We start from the raw sequence: 18,188 nt of genomic DNA, 5'->3' as shown, positions 1-18,188 counted from the left end.
TTAAAGAGCTTCGGCCCTAGAACCGATCCTTGTGGAACACCAGCTCTTACTTTTCGTTTTTCTGAGGTACACCCATCTATTGTGACTACCAGGTGTCTATTTTGAAGATAGGAATGTACATATTTGATTAACGTGAGTGGATATTCGTATTGTATCATTTTATATAAAATTGCGTCCATCCAGACTCGATCGAATGCCTTTTCTATATCTAATAATACCAGAACAGTCGTTTTATCTAGATTAAAATTAATACTAACGTCATTGACTATTCTTACAATTTGTTGTACAGTACTGTGTCTTTCCCTAAATCCAAACTGTTCGTCAATTATGATTTTATTTTTGCGTTCATGATCGTTTATTCTTTTGAGTATTATTTTTTCTGCGAGTTTACTTAATGTAGGAAGAAGACTAATAGGCCTATAACTACTAGGTTCTGATTTACATTTTCCTTCCTTATATATTGGTACAATATTCCCTGTTTTCCAGTGACTGTTCTCCGACCAACGTCATCCTCTTCTTCACATATCTGAGCGATAAGTTTTTATTTTGATTATTTATTGTGTCTATTTTGTCCTTTTCACATTTATTTTCTTATACTTGATTCTTATATGATTGTTTTTTCATTGATTTTATTTGTGCACGGAAAAAATTTTGGGACGTCAGATGCGAAAAGTCAGTGACAATAGAAGAGCATTTCATTATGTACGTCTGCGGTGCATTTTCGAGAGAGCTAAGTAAAAGTTAAGTAAAGTTTGGCACAAACGCTGTACATAATGTACGTCAGTTGCGCAAAATTAGGGACACACCATGTACAGCTGACGTGCCGAAATTTTTTCCGTGTGATATTATTTTTAATTTCTAACGACTTTGAAATATTAAATATTTATATTTGTATGTGTATGTATGTGATTCGAGACGCGTCTCACGAAAAATAATACAAATCAAATTGTAACGAATATTTCATTTTTAAGCTATTTAATTTGTTTTGTTTATTTATAATAAGATTTGGAGTCAATTATTTAAAATATCTATTATCTAATTGTTACAAAGTTAAAAATATTTTTCAGATATCGTTAACACGGTTTCACGCATGTCAAAGAGGTGCGTGATGCGTTTGACCCCAGATGTTCTTTGCTTCAATGTTGGCGATGAGCATCTTCCTGTAGTCTGGGCAGAGATTTGCCAGCTTCGTTTTTTCCATGAATATGAAATTACTGGCTCATCTGAAGAGCTTAATGAAATTTATTTGGAGTTGGACACAGTGATGCTTGCTAGAAGTGTTGCATCTTTGAAACAAAATGCAAAAAGTGCTAAAATCAAACTGGCAAATAAAAAGCATCCATGTCTTACAATTGAAATCGAGTTACCCTCTTTGAGTATGGATTCCAGACAGTGTGTTCATGACGTTCCTGTTCAAGTGATTCCTAGAAGAGAATGGAATGAATACCGAGCACCTAGAATTCCTGAATTTGATGTAAATAAGTTGTTCGATTTTAATACATAATCAAAAGAATTAGAAAATTATTATAATTATAATTATATAATATAATATTATTATTATATTATTATAATTATTATTATTATTATTCAGAATCTCGAATCAAGCTAACAGTCGTCAGTGAAATGTCGGGCGAGTTATAGAATTGGAAGGCTCAATTGTCAATATCCGATAAAAAACAAAAAGTAAAGATTAATTGGATAAATAATTAATTATTATATTTATAACTCACTTTACACATGTGACTTTCCACGGTGAAAGTTGAGCCAACTTGATTTTCTTCATCATTTAAACGATAATAACAAAAATGTATAAAATCGTAATTTTTATTTATAGATGTGTGAAAGTAAAAAATTGCTTTAAATCGGATGTATCCTAACTTCTTCGTCTTCTAAAACTAAAGAAAATTGTATGAATTAAATCACTCAAAAAGCCCCAAAATTTCAATTTAGAGCTAAAAACCCGTCTTTATTTAAGATAAAGCATAAATAGCTTGTAACTTTGTCATTTTTGGTCCAAACTCAATGATTTTTTTTTCACTTTAAAGCCGGACAAAAGAAAAGGGTTTTTTTATCACGAACATGTGATTCTTGTTATAATTAAAAATTAGGGCAGAAATTTAGTTAAAATATTTTTTTCTGTTTAGGTTTTTAAAGAGTATTTAATTCTGCGACGCATGCGATTCTTTTGAACAGGATTCGTTAAAAATTAGTCAAGTTATTGCAGTTATTATTTTGATAGACACATTATTAGATTTCATTTTTCTATGGTTAAATTCTCTTCTTTTTCCATTAATTAATGCAGGTGTATTTTTTATTAATTTCCGTCAAATTTTAATTTATTTCAGCTGAGCATTGAGTTAATTTCTTTTAATCATCAACATTGTTAATTTCTTTTATTTAAATATTAACTATTTATTATTATTTATTAACTATTACTAACAGAACTTCTAATAAAAATATTTGTTACGTCAGAACGCTTAATTAAGTATGAAATGATGGATGGAAATGTAGGAAGTCACTTATATGGTGCAGGCATCGTAGATTAACAGTGGTTTCATTTTCTAATGTTTTCACATTTCAAAAGTTTAAATGCATTTTTCTTGAAATGACATTTTTCAAAACGGTGCGGTGGACAGTCTGGCTCGAACAGTTTTGATCGGATTGACTTCGGCGAAAGTTTTTTCTGTGCATCGTTTACTTACTTTAGAGTTTTTTTTGGGTATTTTTTTGGTTTGTTTGTTTTTTTTTGCAATAGATTGTTTGAAAAAATTTCGCCCTAAGAATTGAAAAAAATGTTATTAAAAATCTTGTTATTTACTGCTAACTATACATTTTTATATTAGGTACAAAAAATATAATTTGTATAAAAATGTTTAACAAAATTGTTGGAATTGAGTCTCCAGGTCCTAAAAAGACACATGTAGCATTGATTTTAAATAGTATATATGCCCTTTTAAGATCCGGAGTCTCAATTTATCTGCGATGACTAAAATTAGTGTTATTAATGGATTTTTATCCATGAATAATACTAATTTTAGTTTAAAAAGTGTTTAATGCTGTAAAATAATATATAAAATACGATTTTCTTTTTCTTTTCTTCGTACGCAAAACAAAAATGGAAAATAAAATTCTAATTTCCCTAAACTTTTGCATGGTCCCAAGTCTAGTTTATTAAATAAAAATATTTCAAGAATAATACAATTTCAAAAGATTAATGGACGTCATTTTTTTTCAATGTTGAAGTTGTTTAATTATGATTATTATCCATGCTAAACTAACTTCAATTTTCAAAAAATTACTTGCATTAACCTTTAAAAAATGTACGATTTTAAAAATGTTTTTATTAAAGAAACCAGACTCGGGGCAAACATTAACAGGGTTGCTATAGAAGTCTGTTTTTAAATTTCCATGACTTTTCCAGGTTTTCCAGTACCAAATCTTATAAATTTCCAGGTCACCTTTTGAACATTATAAATTAGAGCAATTTTTGAAGAAAAATTGGCCTAATAATAATAAATTAGAATTTTTCTGTATTATAAAAATATTCACGTTAGATTATCTCTATTTGATTATTAATGCACAGACAGGGTGTCTACTGAAAATATGACTTAAAATTCCAGGACATTCCAGGACAGATTTTTTATTTTTCCAGGACATTTACATATGTGTAATATTATTTCATATTACGATTAACATAATTTAAATTAACCTATTTGAACAAAAATATTAATTTTATTATAAAAAGAGTTAAAAATCAATATTATATAATATAGATATCAGATTCTTTAATCAAACAATAAATTAAAATTATTTTGTGATGGATCAAAAAAATTATTTTTTTAAATTTGAGTAAAATTTTTAAATTATTGAATATTTAAAAGCAAAATATGAAAATTTCAAGGATATTTCAGGACATCATTTTTTAAAAGAAAAAATGTAGTAAAAAATATTAAGTGGAATAAAATTCCAGACATTTCAAATTTCCATGACATTTCCAGGTATTCCAGACCTTTTTTTAAAAATCCCTGACTTTTCCAGGTATTCCAGACCTTTTTTTAAAAAATCCCTGACTTTTCCAGGTTTTCCAGGTTCTGTAGCAACATATAATAATAAATAATAATAATAATTAAATAATAATACATATAATATGTATATGTGTATGTGTGCGTGTACTTAATGATTATTAAAATACATACCTTCAAAAGCTCATACCATTTATTTTTTAAATTGCCCGTGTGGAAAAAGCCCCCATCAAGCCCACACGACACGAGGGCTGATCCATGTGGGCAAATCCATGAGGGCCACGCCGAGGGCCCCCATGGATTGCCCACATCATTGACTTGCAAAAATTTCTAAGTCCAAAAAAACAATTTTTTTTACAACAAAAAATTAATGTTTATAATGATTTTAAACAATGAAAAACACGTTTTTAACAAATATTTAATGTTACTTTTAAAAAAATATAACACTCACATGAGGGCGAATCCTTGAGGGCCCACGTGAGGGACCCGCATGGATCGCCCATATCATTAACTAGAAAAAATTTCTAAGTCCAAAAAAAAAATTTTTTTTACATCAACAAATTAATGTTTATAATGATTTTAAACAATGAAAAACACGTTTTTCACAAATATTTAATGTTACACTCAAATCTCGCTATAACGACCTTCTCTATAACGAGCGCTCTCTATAACGAGGGCTCTGTCTCTCGGTATAGCGAGAAAAATTTCCTCCCGATTACCCCCACTATTTATAAACAAATGCACATTCAGTTGGTTTAAATTTGGTTAAAATCAATTTTATTTATATGAAATAAAAATAAAAAGTCACTTCTTATTTGAAATTATATCAATGAGTCGAACATCTTCAAAATTTAAGCTTATATAAATTTTCTGTATGTTAAAGTTCAAAGTAAACTAGGTTACGTTTGTAATTTTGACATTATTTAATTTGTAAACACTAAAAAAAATGAATAAAGAATCTTAAAAGTGGGGATTTCTCATTTCTCCTCTTGCGCTCGTAATAGAGGGAGACTTGACTCCCGAACTTCTCGTTATAGCGAGATTCGAGTGTACTTTTAAAAAAATATAACACTCACATGAGGGCGAATCCTTGAGGGCCCACGCGAGGGGCCTGCATGGATCGCCCACATCATTGACTTGCAAAAATTTCTAAGTCCAAACAAAAAATATTTTTTTACATAACAAAAATTAATGTTTATAATTATTTTAAACAATGAAAAACATGTTTTTTGTTATGGTGTATTAGTGTCAATAATGTTTTATTGAATCATCAAAAGCAAGTCAGCTAGTTACCTACTATAAAGAAACAAATTTCAAGTAGGTCCCTTAGCACAGTGGTAAAGCGTTTGTCTGATAGTCCGTAGGTCGTAGGTTCTATTCCTGAGTGCGTCAGATTTTTTTTTTTTTTGGTCGCGATTTAATTAAAAAAAGTAAAAATCGTTAAATAACAATGTTATTTATTAATAGTTGAGCTTGTTTATTATTAATAAATAATTAATTTATTAACTTAATTTTGAAAAATAAAGGTGAGGGTAAGTCGAGGGCAAAGATGAGGGCCACGCCGGGGGCCGACGAGGGCGCCCGCGTGGATCGCCCATGCGGGCGCCCTCATCGATCAGCATGTCGTTTCCATGAGGGGCCTCGCCTGGATCACCCACGTGGGCCCCTCATGGATGTGGGCGATCCATGCAGGCCCCCGGCGTGGGCCAACACCACTTTTCCACACGGGTGCTTACTAAAATATTTAGAAATTGACAGGATTTGCTTGAAACTCATACTACACGGGAAATAATGGAGCAAGCTGAATGTGGTTTAGAGACAAAATCATCCAGAATTGGGTGATCCACGTACCCAGTTATCATTTTCTAAAATTTTGGGAAGTTAGTCTCAATGGCAGACAAGCAGACTTCCCTTGCAGTGAGAAGCAACAATTTTAGTCCCTGGGTGATCAGACAACTCAAAAGTTTTCCCGTGTAATTGGCGTTTATTTTAGAAAACATTATTAATACTCTCTAAATCTGAATTAGTAGAAAGTTACTAATGAAATGACGAAAAGTCTTCCACCAAATGATTTAGTAATAATTTTACTAACAAATAGTGAAATTTTACTAATTATTAGTAGATTTTACTAATTGCTTAGTAGAATTCTACTAAAACATTAGTAAAAAAATTACTTAAAGTTAGTAATATTCTACTAATTGAAAAGGGGAAAAGTCTTCCATGAAAACTACTAAAAATTAGTAAAATTTTACTATTTCTTAGTAGAATTCTACTAATTCAGATTTAGAGAGTATAAGCCGCCAAGAAGTACACATACAAAATTCTGACACTCATCATCAGTTTATTAGCAAGGCGGTCAGAATTTTATGTGTGATACTGATTATACTTTCCGGCGGCTTATATAGTAATATTGAAAATCGCAAAGCATAATCTTGAGATTTCTCAAGAAATCCAACAGCTACGATTTGAGGCAAAGCAATTTTTAGTTACACAAAAAGTCATCTAAAATCTTATTCAAATAATATTTGAATCCAATTTAGTGAAACCTATTGATACTGTATAAATTTTTAATAACATTTCAGATATCACTGGAAATGCCTCAGCTGAAGCACGTTCGCAACATGGTTGAGAGAATGAAAAATATGAGCTCGAATTTGACTTTAGAGACAGACAGAGATGGCAAATTAATTCTCAAAGTGGAAAATGACTGTGCAAGGATAGCAACATATTTCCCCAATTTGAAGGTCTGGTGTAGATCCAACTTGGAAGAAGATATTTCAGCCAGTGTAGATATAAAAAAATTCCATACCTTTCTTTCATGGGAAATAATACATCCGGATAGTGTCAAGTGTAACATTCTTCACGAAAGGACAGTCAACTTGCATTTATGTTCAGAAGGATATCTTACAATACACTACTTCATGCCAGCGATCGCCTCCTAAATAACGATAGTCAAAATATTTCACAAGTGCCTTATATTAAATAATTATTCAATTACTTAAGAAATGTAAAAATGAAAAATATAACTTTATTTATTCGTCAACATTATTCGAAACCTTAATTTTTATTTTACATTTAAAAACATTTAATACTAGTTGTAAGCTAGACTGAAACTGCGTTCATTTTCCTGACGAAAGTTGTGGTGCATTTGATCGATTTGCTGAATTTTTTGACTTATGAGATTGGTACGTTGATCAAGCCACTGCAAGCTGTTCATGTGAGCATTCAATATTTTTCCAATCTGAACAATAGGATCACTCGAATCTTGGGCACGATTCGCTTCATTTAAATGTTCAATAATCTCTTTCAAGTCTTCAGACATTTGTTTGAGTTGAGTGTCTAGACTTTCGGCGAGACGGTAAGTGTATTCTCGTTCGGGATCTGATACTGAGAGTTGAGAAAGTTCTTTTTCAAGAGGCACGAGACAGTCCTGTAATTCCTTCTGCTGACCAACCTAAATATTATTTTCAATAAATAAGTTTTTCCATACTCGCATAAAAATTGTATGAAAATAATGAAAATCAGAAATATTTACCACATAGTCAAGTTCATGCTCTAATTGTTGTTGTTCTTGTTTAACTCTTTCCACTTCCTGATTTAGGGTAACGATCTTCTCTCCGTTGGCAATGAGTAATTTGTCCCAAGCGTTAACCTGCGTTGCTTGATTGACAAACACCTTTTCTTGCTCTTCCAATTCTAAAGTCCACTTATTGATGGATTCTTCCAGCTGACAAAAATTAATTGTTCCATCCTGGCCACTGCTAGCTGATGTACTCACGCTGCAACATTAATAATAAACAAAAATAGAGGACTATAATTATTGTTAATTTAATATTCTTCATCATAAAATCTACCATATGTAAGTTTTTTTTAAATAGTAAACTTTCTTCTTTTATAAAAGTATTTCGATAATTTGACCTCAAAATTATCAAACTAAGCATTAAATTAAACAATTTTTAGTAAATAAAGTGAAAGATTCATATAACAAACATTGTCTGGTTTGACTTGTAATAGTAAGTCAATTCAGGGCAATAGAAAATTCCACTGATTTGTTTTACTTATATTATTATATTATATTTAAACAATAGAAATTTCATTTACTGTTTTTGTTTGTAAAGTTTGTGCCAATATAATTGTAAATTAATTGGGTATCAGTTTCTACTTGTATCCATGATTAAAAATTACAAAAGTATTATTTTATAATATTTAAATATATTTACGTAGAAGTGGAGCCTAAAGAAGCCTGAAGAGTTCCAACAGCTGGAGTTGTTTGAGTGGTTAAAGAAGTGGTTTTCCCAAGCGAAAAGCCAGAGATTGTTGATTGAGCGGGAGTTCCTAACGTGAAACCTGTGGTTGTTGTAGCCATTATATGTGTTTATTTAATTCACTTACAAAAGTTGAAAGCGAGTCAAGCCTTGAATCTGAAATTTAATACAAGTTCATGTTCTTATAACTGAGTCAAATTAAACAAAACATTAAGCTTAGATAAATAGTGTGCAAAATTTTCAGTACAAGTTAATGCTACTCTCTTTAACTTTTTGCTGTTTCTAACGCGGTATCATACACTGAGAAAACTGGAGGTTTAAAAGTGTATGTTTTCCTTTATTATAAAGAGAGTTTGATAGTCTTCTAAAATGATGTTTGAATCTGTAAAGAGATTCATAATATAAAGTCTAGTATTCTTATTTTTTGAGATTAAGGAACGCGTATATGATCAAAGAAAAATAATTCTATTGTTTGAGCAAATTCCATACATAAAAATTTTTCTTATTGGGGTGGAAATTTTAACACCATTAGTAAAAAAAAGTATTGAAAATTATCAGCTTTTAAACTTTGAAAAATAATTCAAGAATTTGAAAAAATTACATATTTCAGTCTTACGCGTGTTCCTTAATCTGAATAAAAAAGAATGTTATGTTTCGATATTATAAATCCTTTTACAGTCTAAGGAAATCACATTCAAGTTTTGACACCATGCCGCCCAAGTGGTTAATGACAAGATCTTCAGTGATTGTGGAGAAGTCGTCATTCGAACATTTGAAGACATTTTTTTTTGTGAAGTTAGCATACAAGTGTTATAATCGAAGGGCATTCATGGCAGATTCAGTTTGGTAGCTACATTTTATTGTTTGGTGGTGTAAATAAAAAATAAAAACTACTACAATTCCAAGGTACATAATTTTTTTACATTGCTATTATTTGTAAATTTTCATTTTATATACAAAGAAAATTTTATTTGTAGCGGTTTCATTGATGAATGAAATTATTAGGGGAGAGTGGTTCTAAGTTGGCCGCCTAAGCTAATTGGTCGAAAGTAGTAACAAAATGAAATTTAATCACTTCGGCAAGTATATATTAGTGTTCAGAGAGCGTTTTGCTATAATTTTGTGGTATTCAGAATGATATAGAATGGCTTTTGTAGTCTTAATACGAAAAATAGTGAAAAGTTGCATTTTGGACATTTCAGAAATAGCGGTCCTAAGTTGGCCACCACTTTTTTTCGCTTGAGTATAAGGAAGAAATGCATATTCTTTTCAATTACGCAGAAATTTTACAAATTTGATACATTTAGGAGAATAAAAACGCATTATTTAACTATTTTTGTTTTGGAAATGAAGCATTGTTTTATTTTATTTATTTGCAGTGGTGGATGGCTGCGGAGACTAGCGTTTTTTAGTATGTCTTTTCTATTGTTTAATTCCTACGTTACACTTTCATGGTCTTTCTCGTGATGAAAAACACAAAAAAGAAGCAAAACATAAATAAAAGCAAACAAAAACAATAGGTGGCCAACTTAGGACCACTGTAGATTTTTACAAGTTTCAAATTATTACGCTACTAAAAAATTTAATTAAAAAATCAACAGAACCTCTTATTACAACATTAGGTAACGGAACTAGCGCACACATTCATTAAGAAATTTTTAATTATTTATCTCTTGTAGGTGCTCTCGAAAAAGCAAGAAAAATTAAATTTTTTTTGTCGTAAACAATATTATTGTTCTCACAATGCGTAGAAGAATCTTAGATTATAATTAGGTCCATAAATTATATCATGGTTTATCAATATATCACATCACGAAATTATAGATTCGTCCAGTATACCATCTCTGAGAAATGCAGGGTAGCCAACTTAGGCCCACGGCCAACTTAGGACAATTTTTAACCACTCTCCCCTAATAATTTTTCCTTAATTCATAATTTATAATATTTTATCACCAAAAGGATAGCATAAACTATAACTTCTGTGAATTTTATGGAAAAATATTAATAACTTTTCATTTTAGAACGAGTTGAAGCAAAAAACCGGGGCGTATTGGATAACTCCCGGGGCGTAATGAATAATGATTGCTAATTATTATCTACAGTTTCCAATCTTATTGTATATTGTAAATTAAGATTCCTGGGTATTCCGTGAATGCTATTTTTATTCAACAATACTTCTCCTATCGCTTTTTCAATAACATCCTGTGATATTGGCACTCTCTCAATTTTTTTTGTAATTTCTCATTAAAATCGTAGCTTGAAATTTGTAAATTTTAGACCAAAACTTAAAATTTTTGACAAAAACACCAAAACATACTTAAACTAAGTGACAAGTAACCGCGAAAACGAACCTACACTTCACCGATATGGTAGGTTGCTCTTTAGGGACGCATGAATAATCTCTAGAAATAATTAGTTAGAAGTTTTAAGTTTTTGGTCAGTTTTGAAACTGGCGCCGAAATCTTTCGGCATATTGTTATGTCGGCCATTTGCAAATTCGCACAAATGAGCATTCGTTCTTTTAAGAATTCTGTCAAATGATAATATCCCAAGTGCGAAATGCCGAGACTGCAAATACGGCCCATCATTGGTGCAGTAATGTCTGCCGAGAATTGGCAGTAGTTACTGGGCCATTATTGGTGTTAAAAACGTCCCATTACTGGGCCAATGATGGCGCCGATGGTCAGAATTTCAAATTTTTTAAGACTGGGCCAGCTCTCGGCCCAATAATGGCACATTCATGGCAAAGTTAATCAATCTTTAATGGCAAAAAACAATTGCCAGTGATGTGCCGACCATCGGCCCAGTAATGGCTCATTATTGGCACTTTAATGGCAAAAAGTTTGTATCGTTCATGGCAAATTATAATTGCCAGTATTAAGGCGCAGCTTGGCTCAATAATGGCACATTCACTTTGAAACTTTGAATTTTCTATATTTTTAACTGTCAATTTTAAAGAATTAATTTTTTTGAAAAAGTTTAATTAAGTATTAATTTTAAAAAGAAATTATTAATGTTTTTAAATAATTTTCCAATTAAAGAAATTCGTAAATAAATGTAACAGAAACCTTTTTTTGAGTAAAATTTTTCCTTTATTATCTAAAAATTAAGAAATTTTCAATTTCACTTTCAATTAATATTTGCAATTGACAAATAGAATTTATAAACATTTTTTTCCTTTATTGTTTAAAAATCTTTGAATTTTTCTTATAGCAATTGTAATTAAGAAATAGAAATGATGCAAATTATTTCCTTAAGAAAATTTATTGAATAAATCAATGTTTTTTAAAATTTAATTCTCATAATTCAATTTTAAGAAACATTTAGTTATTCAATAAATTATTTATTTTTGCATTTAAATAATTAAATTCTCGTAGAATTTTCTAGTAAAAATTGATTTCAAAATGGATTCTAGTCAAATTTTTAGATAATAATTAAATATTAAAAACATAGCATGAATTTTGATATTAAAATTTTTTTAAATTCAATTGCCATCGATGTGACGAAGATTGGCCCACTAAAGGCACATTAATGGCACTTTAATGGCAAAAATGTTGTATATTTAATGGCAAAATATAATTGCCAGAATTGGGGCGTTGCTTGGCCCAATAATGGCACATTCACGGCAAAGTTGATCAATCTTTAATGGTAAAAGACAATTGCCAGTGATGTGACGAAGATCGGCCCATTAATGGATCATTAGTGGCACTTTAATGGCAAACATTTTGTATCCTTGATGGCAAAATATAATTGCCAGAATTAGGGTGTAGCTTGGCCCAGGAATGGCACATTAATGTCTATCATTTTGTATCTTTGATGGCAAATTATAATTGCCAATATTGGGACGTAGCTCGGCCCAATAATGGCACAGTATCGGCCAGTGTAGTGTAGCTTATAAGAACCCTTTTGCTTCCTCGACGTCAAGTCAGAGTAGCAGAGTGGTCAGAGTGTTGGGCTGTGGTGCGTCAGGTTCAGGTATCGGTCCCCGCGAGAGGTAAGAATTTTTCAAATATTTGTAAGTTTGCATTTAATTTAGGGAAATAAGCCGTATAAATGTTATAAATTAATTAGTTAATTGAATAAACAAAAATTTATTTTTATTTTTTTTTAATTTTGTCAACACTGGGGGAGTAATGGCAGCCAATATTGGGCCATTAATGTCTGCCGAGATCTGGCTGCCGACGTCCAACCGCGGTTAACACCACAAGAGTCGGCGCAAAGTCGGCCCAATATTGTCTGCCAAGTCTCGATGCCAGCTTTGCCAATACTGGGCCAGTGTTGGGCCGCGTTGGTTTTCGCACTTGGGATGAAAATAAACATTTGGCGAAATAAAGATTCGCCGAAATGGAAATTATGTCTTTTCAAAATTAGACTAAGTAGAAATAATGTAAAATAAGAGTTGTTGTAAATAAAAATTCGTATAAATAAGAATTCATTTTAATGCACGGAAAAAAATAATTCGGAAATAGTTCCTAAATTCGTTCCGAAATTGAGGATATGAGCAAAAGTCGGTAATTATTATAGAGCTGTTATTTGGAAGAAATGTCGAACTTTCAAAATAGATATTCAGGAATTATAGGGTAAGAACTCGGTATTTATGTGATAGTTTTTTCGAAATGTAGCGGCTGAGTATTTCAGATAGTCTGGACGGTAGAACTTCCGATGAGTTCGGGAAAAATTCAGAGGGTCGCTTCATATATGAAGAAGCTCTTATAAGGACTACAGAATAGTTCCGGAACAATTCCGTAGCAAAAGAAAATAAAAAAAAGAAGTTGCGTATACGCGTATATACTTGATCGACATTCGTCAAGCAAGGCGAACTGTGATTGGTTGAGGAGGATACACACACATACATACATAATACACTTATAGCTACCTACATATATTCTAACGCACACATAATTTATACACAAATAAACGCAAATACACGACGCATTGAATCGCACGCTGGTTGTAGGGACCTGGGAAGTCTCTTATATACTAGACTTTACTTTTATTCAGCGCTTGTGAGAAACGGGATCGGCACATCTTTTCTTTCGATGAAGTTCGGGAATTATTATGAAATTTAAACTGGAGTTCTCCTTGATTGGACGCTTGTAAATACTATTTTAGAAGAAATATAATTTCTACGATAAAATTTCGATAATATTATAGACCAGTCCTGTATTTCTCCAGGAATTTATTTACAATGCTGATTTTGAAAGTCTCACAAAAACCGTTTCGTAATTAGTTCGGAACGATTCAGATATATTTACATTGAATTTCTAAAAATTTCTGGAACTTTGCACTAATCCTCAATTATGGAACAAATTCAGGAATTCTTACAGAATTTATTTTTTCCGTGTGGAAAGTACCATTAATGGAAATTGTGTTAAATGATAATTCTCATAAATAAAAATTCGAGTATTTATAAAACTGTTAATGTAAATATTCGGGTCAATTTAAAATCGATTAAACAAAAATTCGAAAAAAATGAAATTCTGCTAAAAGAAAATTCTAATAAATGAAATTCAATCATTTAAAACTTCTAACTAATGATTTCTAGAGATTATTCATGCGTCCCGCTCTCTATACATAACGTATTGCATTAGCAAACACGCCCCGGGAAAAACTAGCCATTACGCCCCAGGGTACTTGGCAAATATTTTGTAATTTTTTAGCAATACAGTAAGTATGTGAATCAAAAATCTTTAATTGGCCCTTAAAAACAAATGTTTCAAGCTCAAAACGTGATTTTAGTTTTTTTTAAAGGCTATTTTTGAAAAAATTACAACGAAGAAATGGAAATTTTGAAAAGTTACTTTCGTATGTCAAAAATAGTTTTTCTACTATATTTTTTACAATAGTGAATGAATATTAATAAAACTTCCTACAAACTTGCAGTATACCAAGTACAATAACTTGTCTATCGAGCGAAATTATTTCGATTTACGGTTTTTAAATAAATTACAATTCTTCATTACGCCCCGGTCTCCCCTACAGTATTTCTTGAGAAAAATGTGTTTTAGGGTTCCGTACACCTACGGTGTATCGGCGGAACCCTATTGGTGAGACTCTGTTGTCCGTAGCCAAATCGTGTCCCCCACCCCTAGCGGCTAAACTATTTGACCTAAAGAGCTCAAATTTGGTACAGATATGTATTTTCACACGTAGATTACAGGAAAAATATAGCGAATGTGATTGGACGTGATGGGCATAGCGTTGTCAAGGAAATAACAAGATTTTTGGCCAAAAATGCATAAAAAGTGACCATTCCCCCCCCCCCCTTAACTTCTAAACTTTTCGACATGGAGAGCTGAAATTTTGCATGCTGGTGTATTTTTACTCGAATATTACAGGAAAAATATAGAGAACTTGATATGTAATGATGGCCATAGCGTTGTCAAGGAAAAACTAAAAAATTTTTTAAAAAAAATTTTTTTTTCCCAACTTTTACATTATTTGACCTAATGAGCTGAAAATTAGTATCCTAGTGTATTATTACAGTCTGACGACAAAAAATTTATTTCAGAAACTTTTTGAAAAAAAATCAAAAAAAAATTTTTTTTAATTTTTTTTAGTTTAAACACGTGGCATTAAATATTTTAAGGAAGAGAGTGAAATTTTAAGAGATTAAATGAGAGATTGTTTTCTGACTTTAATTTCTTAACTAAAAATAAAAAAAAATTGGACAAGTGCGAGTTGTACTCGCACTGCAATGGCGGGTTCCGCACACAAATATTAAAACAATACTTGTAACATTGATAGGTAATTGGTAGAATTAAAATAAACAATTATAAAAATATATTAAAATCATTTGATAACAAAAAATAACTAAAAAAATTAAAGTATTGTATATCTAATATTATAAACAATAATAAGCAGAGGAACTATAATAAATTTTGAAAATTTTGTTCCTCTGCTTATTATTGTTTACAATGTTAGATATATACAATACTTTAATTTTTTTTAGTTATTTTTTTTATCAAATGATTTTAATATATTTTTATAATTGTTTATTTTAATTCTACCAATTACCGATCAATGTTGCAAGTATTGTTTTAATATTTGTGTGCGGAACCCGCCATTGCAGTGCGAGTACAACTCGCACTTGTCCAATTTTTTTTTGATTTTTCTTTCCCCCTCCATAACACCCACAAATCTCAAAATTTTGAGTTGAAACATTCAGAAAGTTATTTTTAAGTGGGTAGAGATCAGGGTGGTCACAAGTTTCAGTTTATTAATTTTCCTTACATTTTCTTGCCAATTTACTGACATTAATATTACTTTCCCTGACAAAATTCTTTTTACAGGAAAATATGAATGTTTACGGAAAATGAGTAAAATTTATGAATTTTAGTAAACTGGACTGTATATGATTTCTCAAAAATAGTAGAGACCCCCCCCCAAACGTGACATCATTTGTGAACGCTCCCTTGTTCAACGATAATTGAATCTTAAAAAATTATTGTAAAACAATTCTAATAATTAGTTTTTAAAAAATGTTAATGTAATTTTTCGAAAATAAATGAATTTCTTAAAAAAATTTTTGTATAATTTAAAAAAACTAATTAATTTTTTGATGCATTTTAATTAAAAATTTTGAACATGATTGTTTTCTCCAAAATGTTATTTTTTTGTATGTATAATTGACAAGTAGAATTCATAAACATTTATTTCCTTCATTTTTAAAAAATTTAGAATTTGATGTGTCTATTTCGCCCGTCACTAAAAATACGTAGGTGGGGGACAACGAGCGAAATAAGAGCAATGAATTATTTCGCCCGTTATATAGTTATTCCTATAATACCATCGAAAAATTTTAAATTTTTAAGGTGAATGACAGAAATGAAAAGAAGTGTGTTCAAGTCAGGTTAGTAACCTTCACACCAAATTCAAATAATTATGTGTAGCTCATTTTTAAAAAAAGTACAGTTTTTTTATTTAAGTTTGAAAATGAATTTCACACTTTATACAAATTAAAATGTTTTGAAGTGTTCCAATATAATCGCACTTAATGTGAATAAATATTTATAAATTTTCTTTTATTTAAAAATTTCGTAAGTCGATTATTTAAAACACATTTTAAATTAAATCCATCGTTAAAAATGTAACGAAACAAAACAAATTATAGTAAAAATTATTTAAAAAACGTTTTAAATATAATCATTCGTTAAAAGGTAACGAAACATAATTTTTAAGTGTTTTTACACTTCTTACAAAACCAATGTTTGGTTTTGGGAAGTTTTTTCAAGTCAATGCAGATTCCACAAAGCCAAACATTGGTTATAAATTAAAGAGCTCTTTAAAAATCAACATAAAAATAAATTTATAAATTTATTTGATAAATTAAATACCTAAAGGGCACTGTAGGAAATACGATAGGTAGTTTTTGATCCCAGTCGATTTTTGAATTGGCAAGTTCGAATCGAATTTTGCACACCACCAATTGGAACCCAAAACTAATATATTTCTTGCGGGATTCTTTTAGATTTATTTCTAAATTGTTCTTTCAAAAATAGTATCATAAAACTTATTTTCCAAATCTGAATTAATATACTTTTGAACTGATTTGAACAAAAATAATAAAAATTTTCTAAAAATTAATGTTTTTAGTCTACATAGATAGGTAGAAAAAATATTAAAATACATAATCTAGTTTCTTTTATAAAATATTATGTAGAAAATTACTAATGAGCACCAAAAATATTGATAAATAAAGAAACTTTGTGAATTATTATAAAAATGCACAACTTTTTAAGTTTTTAATTCAATCTTCACAAAAATATACAAGTGACAAGCTAACCTTTTTCCCATTAAAATTAATTAAAAAACCAAAAACGGGCAAAGCAATGTGTCATTGCTACTTCGCCCGTTTTACATATTTTTACTTATTTTTCATGATGGGCGAAATAATTTACTCTTGTTATTTCGCCCGTTTGCCCCTACTTACTAATTTTTCATGACGGGCGAAATAATTCATCTCTCTTATTTCGCCAGTTGTCCCCCACCTATGTATTTTTAGTGACGGGCGAAATAGACACAATTGTAATTAAGAAATAGAAATGGTGCAAATTATTTCGTAATGAAAATTAAGAATTTTCAACAAAAATTGTTATTAAAAAACGGGAATGTGTAATGTTTTTACCCAAAAGAGAAGATTTCGTAGGTCACAATATATTGTTATTGAGAAAAAAATGCAAACTGGGTATATTCCCTATTTCTTAATTATAATTTTGTAACAATTTTCCAATATACAATCATAATTACAATTATTATTAAATTTTAAAACATATTAAATTTTAAAACATTATTAATGAATAATAATTTTATGGACATGCTTTAAGAATTAAATTATTTAAAATAAATTCAATTGAACAAAGAGGTGATTTTAAAATTTAAAGATACTTTTTTAATATTTTCCAAAGTAGCTGGACAACAAACACCAGATTTTCCTTATGAATTCTAGATGTTTCATTTTTTCCAGTATTTATTATAAAAAAATAATATATATTATATAATATATATATGTATTTATTTTGTTATATAAAATAATAGCAATATTATATATTGATGATTATTTCAATACAAAAAAACAAACATCATAATTATGCAAAATTTGTCACAGAATTACAGAATATGTAAAATACTTAAATAATTTATAAAAATATATAACGAATGTATGAAACATTTATTGGATAAAACATCCATCGATCTAAAATAAGTACAAATAACAATAAACACCAAAAAAACAATATATTCTAACCTTATAAATAATTACACCACAATCAGAACCAAGAAGACTGTATAATAGAGACAGGAGAACCAACTCTCCAGTTTGACAAGTAGTAGTAGTAGTATAGTGTTTAACATTGGCACTTAGGGTGCGATCCCATGAATGCAGAATACGTCGACCGAAAGC

The 18,188-nt window shown here is 30.0% G+C and overlaps 2 protein-coding genes across 2 annotated transcripts in view; one reads left to right on the top strand and one right to left on the bottom strand.

Annotated features, from left to right (window-relative positions):
* Positions 1-7,070, top strand: part of LOC122500702 (checkpoint protein HUS1) — a 23,518-nt gene extending 16,448 nt beyond the window's left edge. Inside the window, exons 2-3 of the mRNA XM_043609758.1 lie at positions 1,068-1,474; positions 6,605-7,070. Coding sequence (XP_043465693.1) covers positions 1,068-1,474; positions 6,605-6,964 — 767 coding nt within the window. The 3' untranslated portion in view covers positions 6,965-7,070. The remainder of the gene's footprint in view (positions 1-1,067; positions 1,475-6,604) is intronic.
* On the bottom strand, positions 7,031-18,188 carry LOC122500703 (nuclear pore glycoprotein p62). The gene is made up of 4 exons (XM_043609759.1): positions 18,033-18,188; positions 8,243-8,443; positions 7,558-7,801; positions 7,031-7,476 (listed from the first exon to the last, which is right to left on the bottom strand). The coding sequence occupies exons 2-4, from the start codon at positions 8,386-8,388 to the stop codon at positions 7,114-7,116; spliced, it is 753 nt and encodes a 250-aa protein (XP_043465694.1). The 5' UTR covers positions 8,389-8,443; positions 18,033-18,188; the 3' UTR covers positions 7,031-7,113.

The sequence above is a fragment of the Leptopilina heterotoma genome, unplaced genomic scaffold (assembly GCF_015476425.1).
Source record: "Leptopilina heterotoma isolate Lh14 unplaced genomic scaffold, ASM1547642v1 Lhet_190, whole genome shotgun sequence".
Taxonomy (NCBI): Eukaryota; Metazoa; Arthropoda; class Insecta; order Hymenoptera; family Figitidae; genus Leptopilina; species Leptopilina heterotoma.
This window is presented reverse-complemented; position numbering and strand designations above follow the sequence as displayed.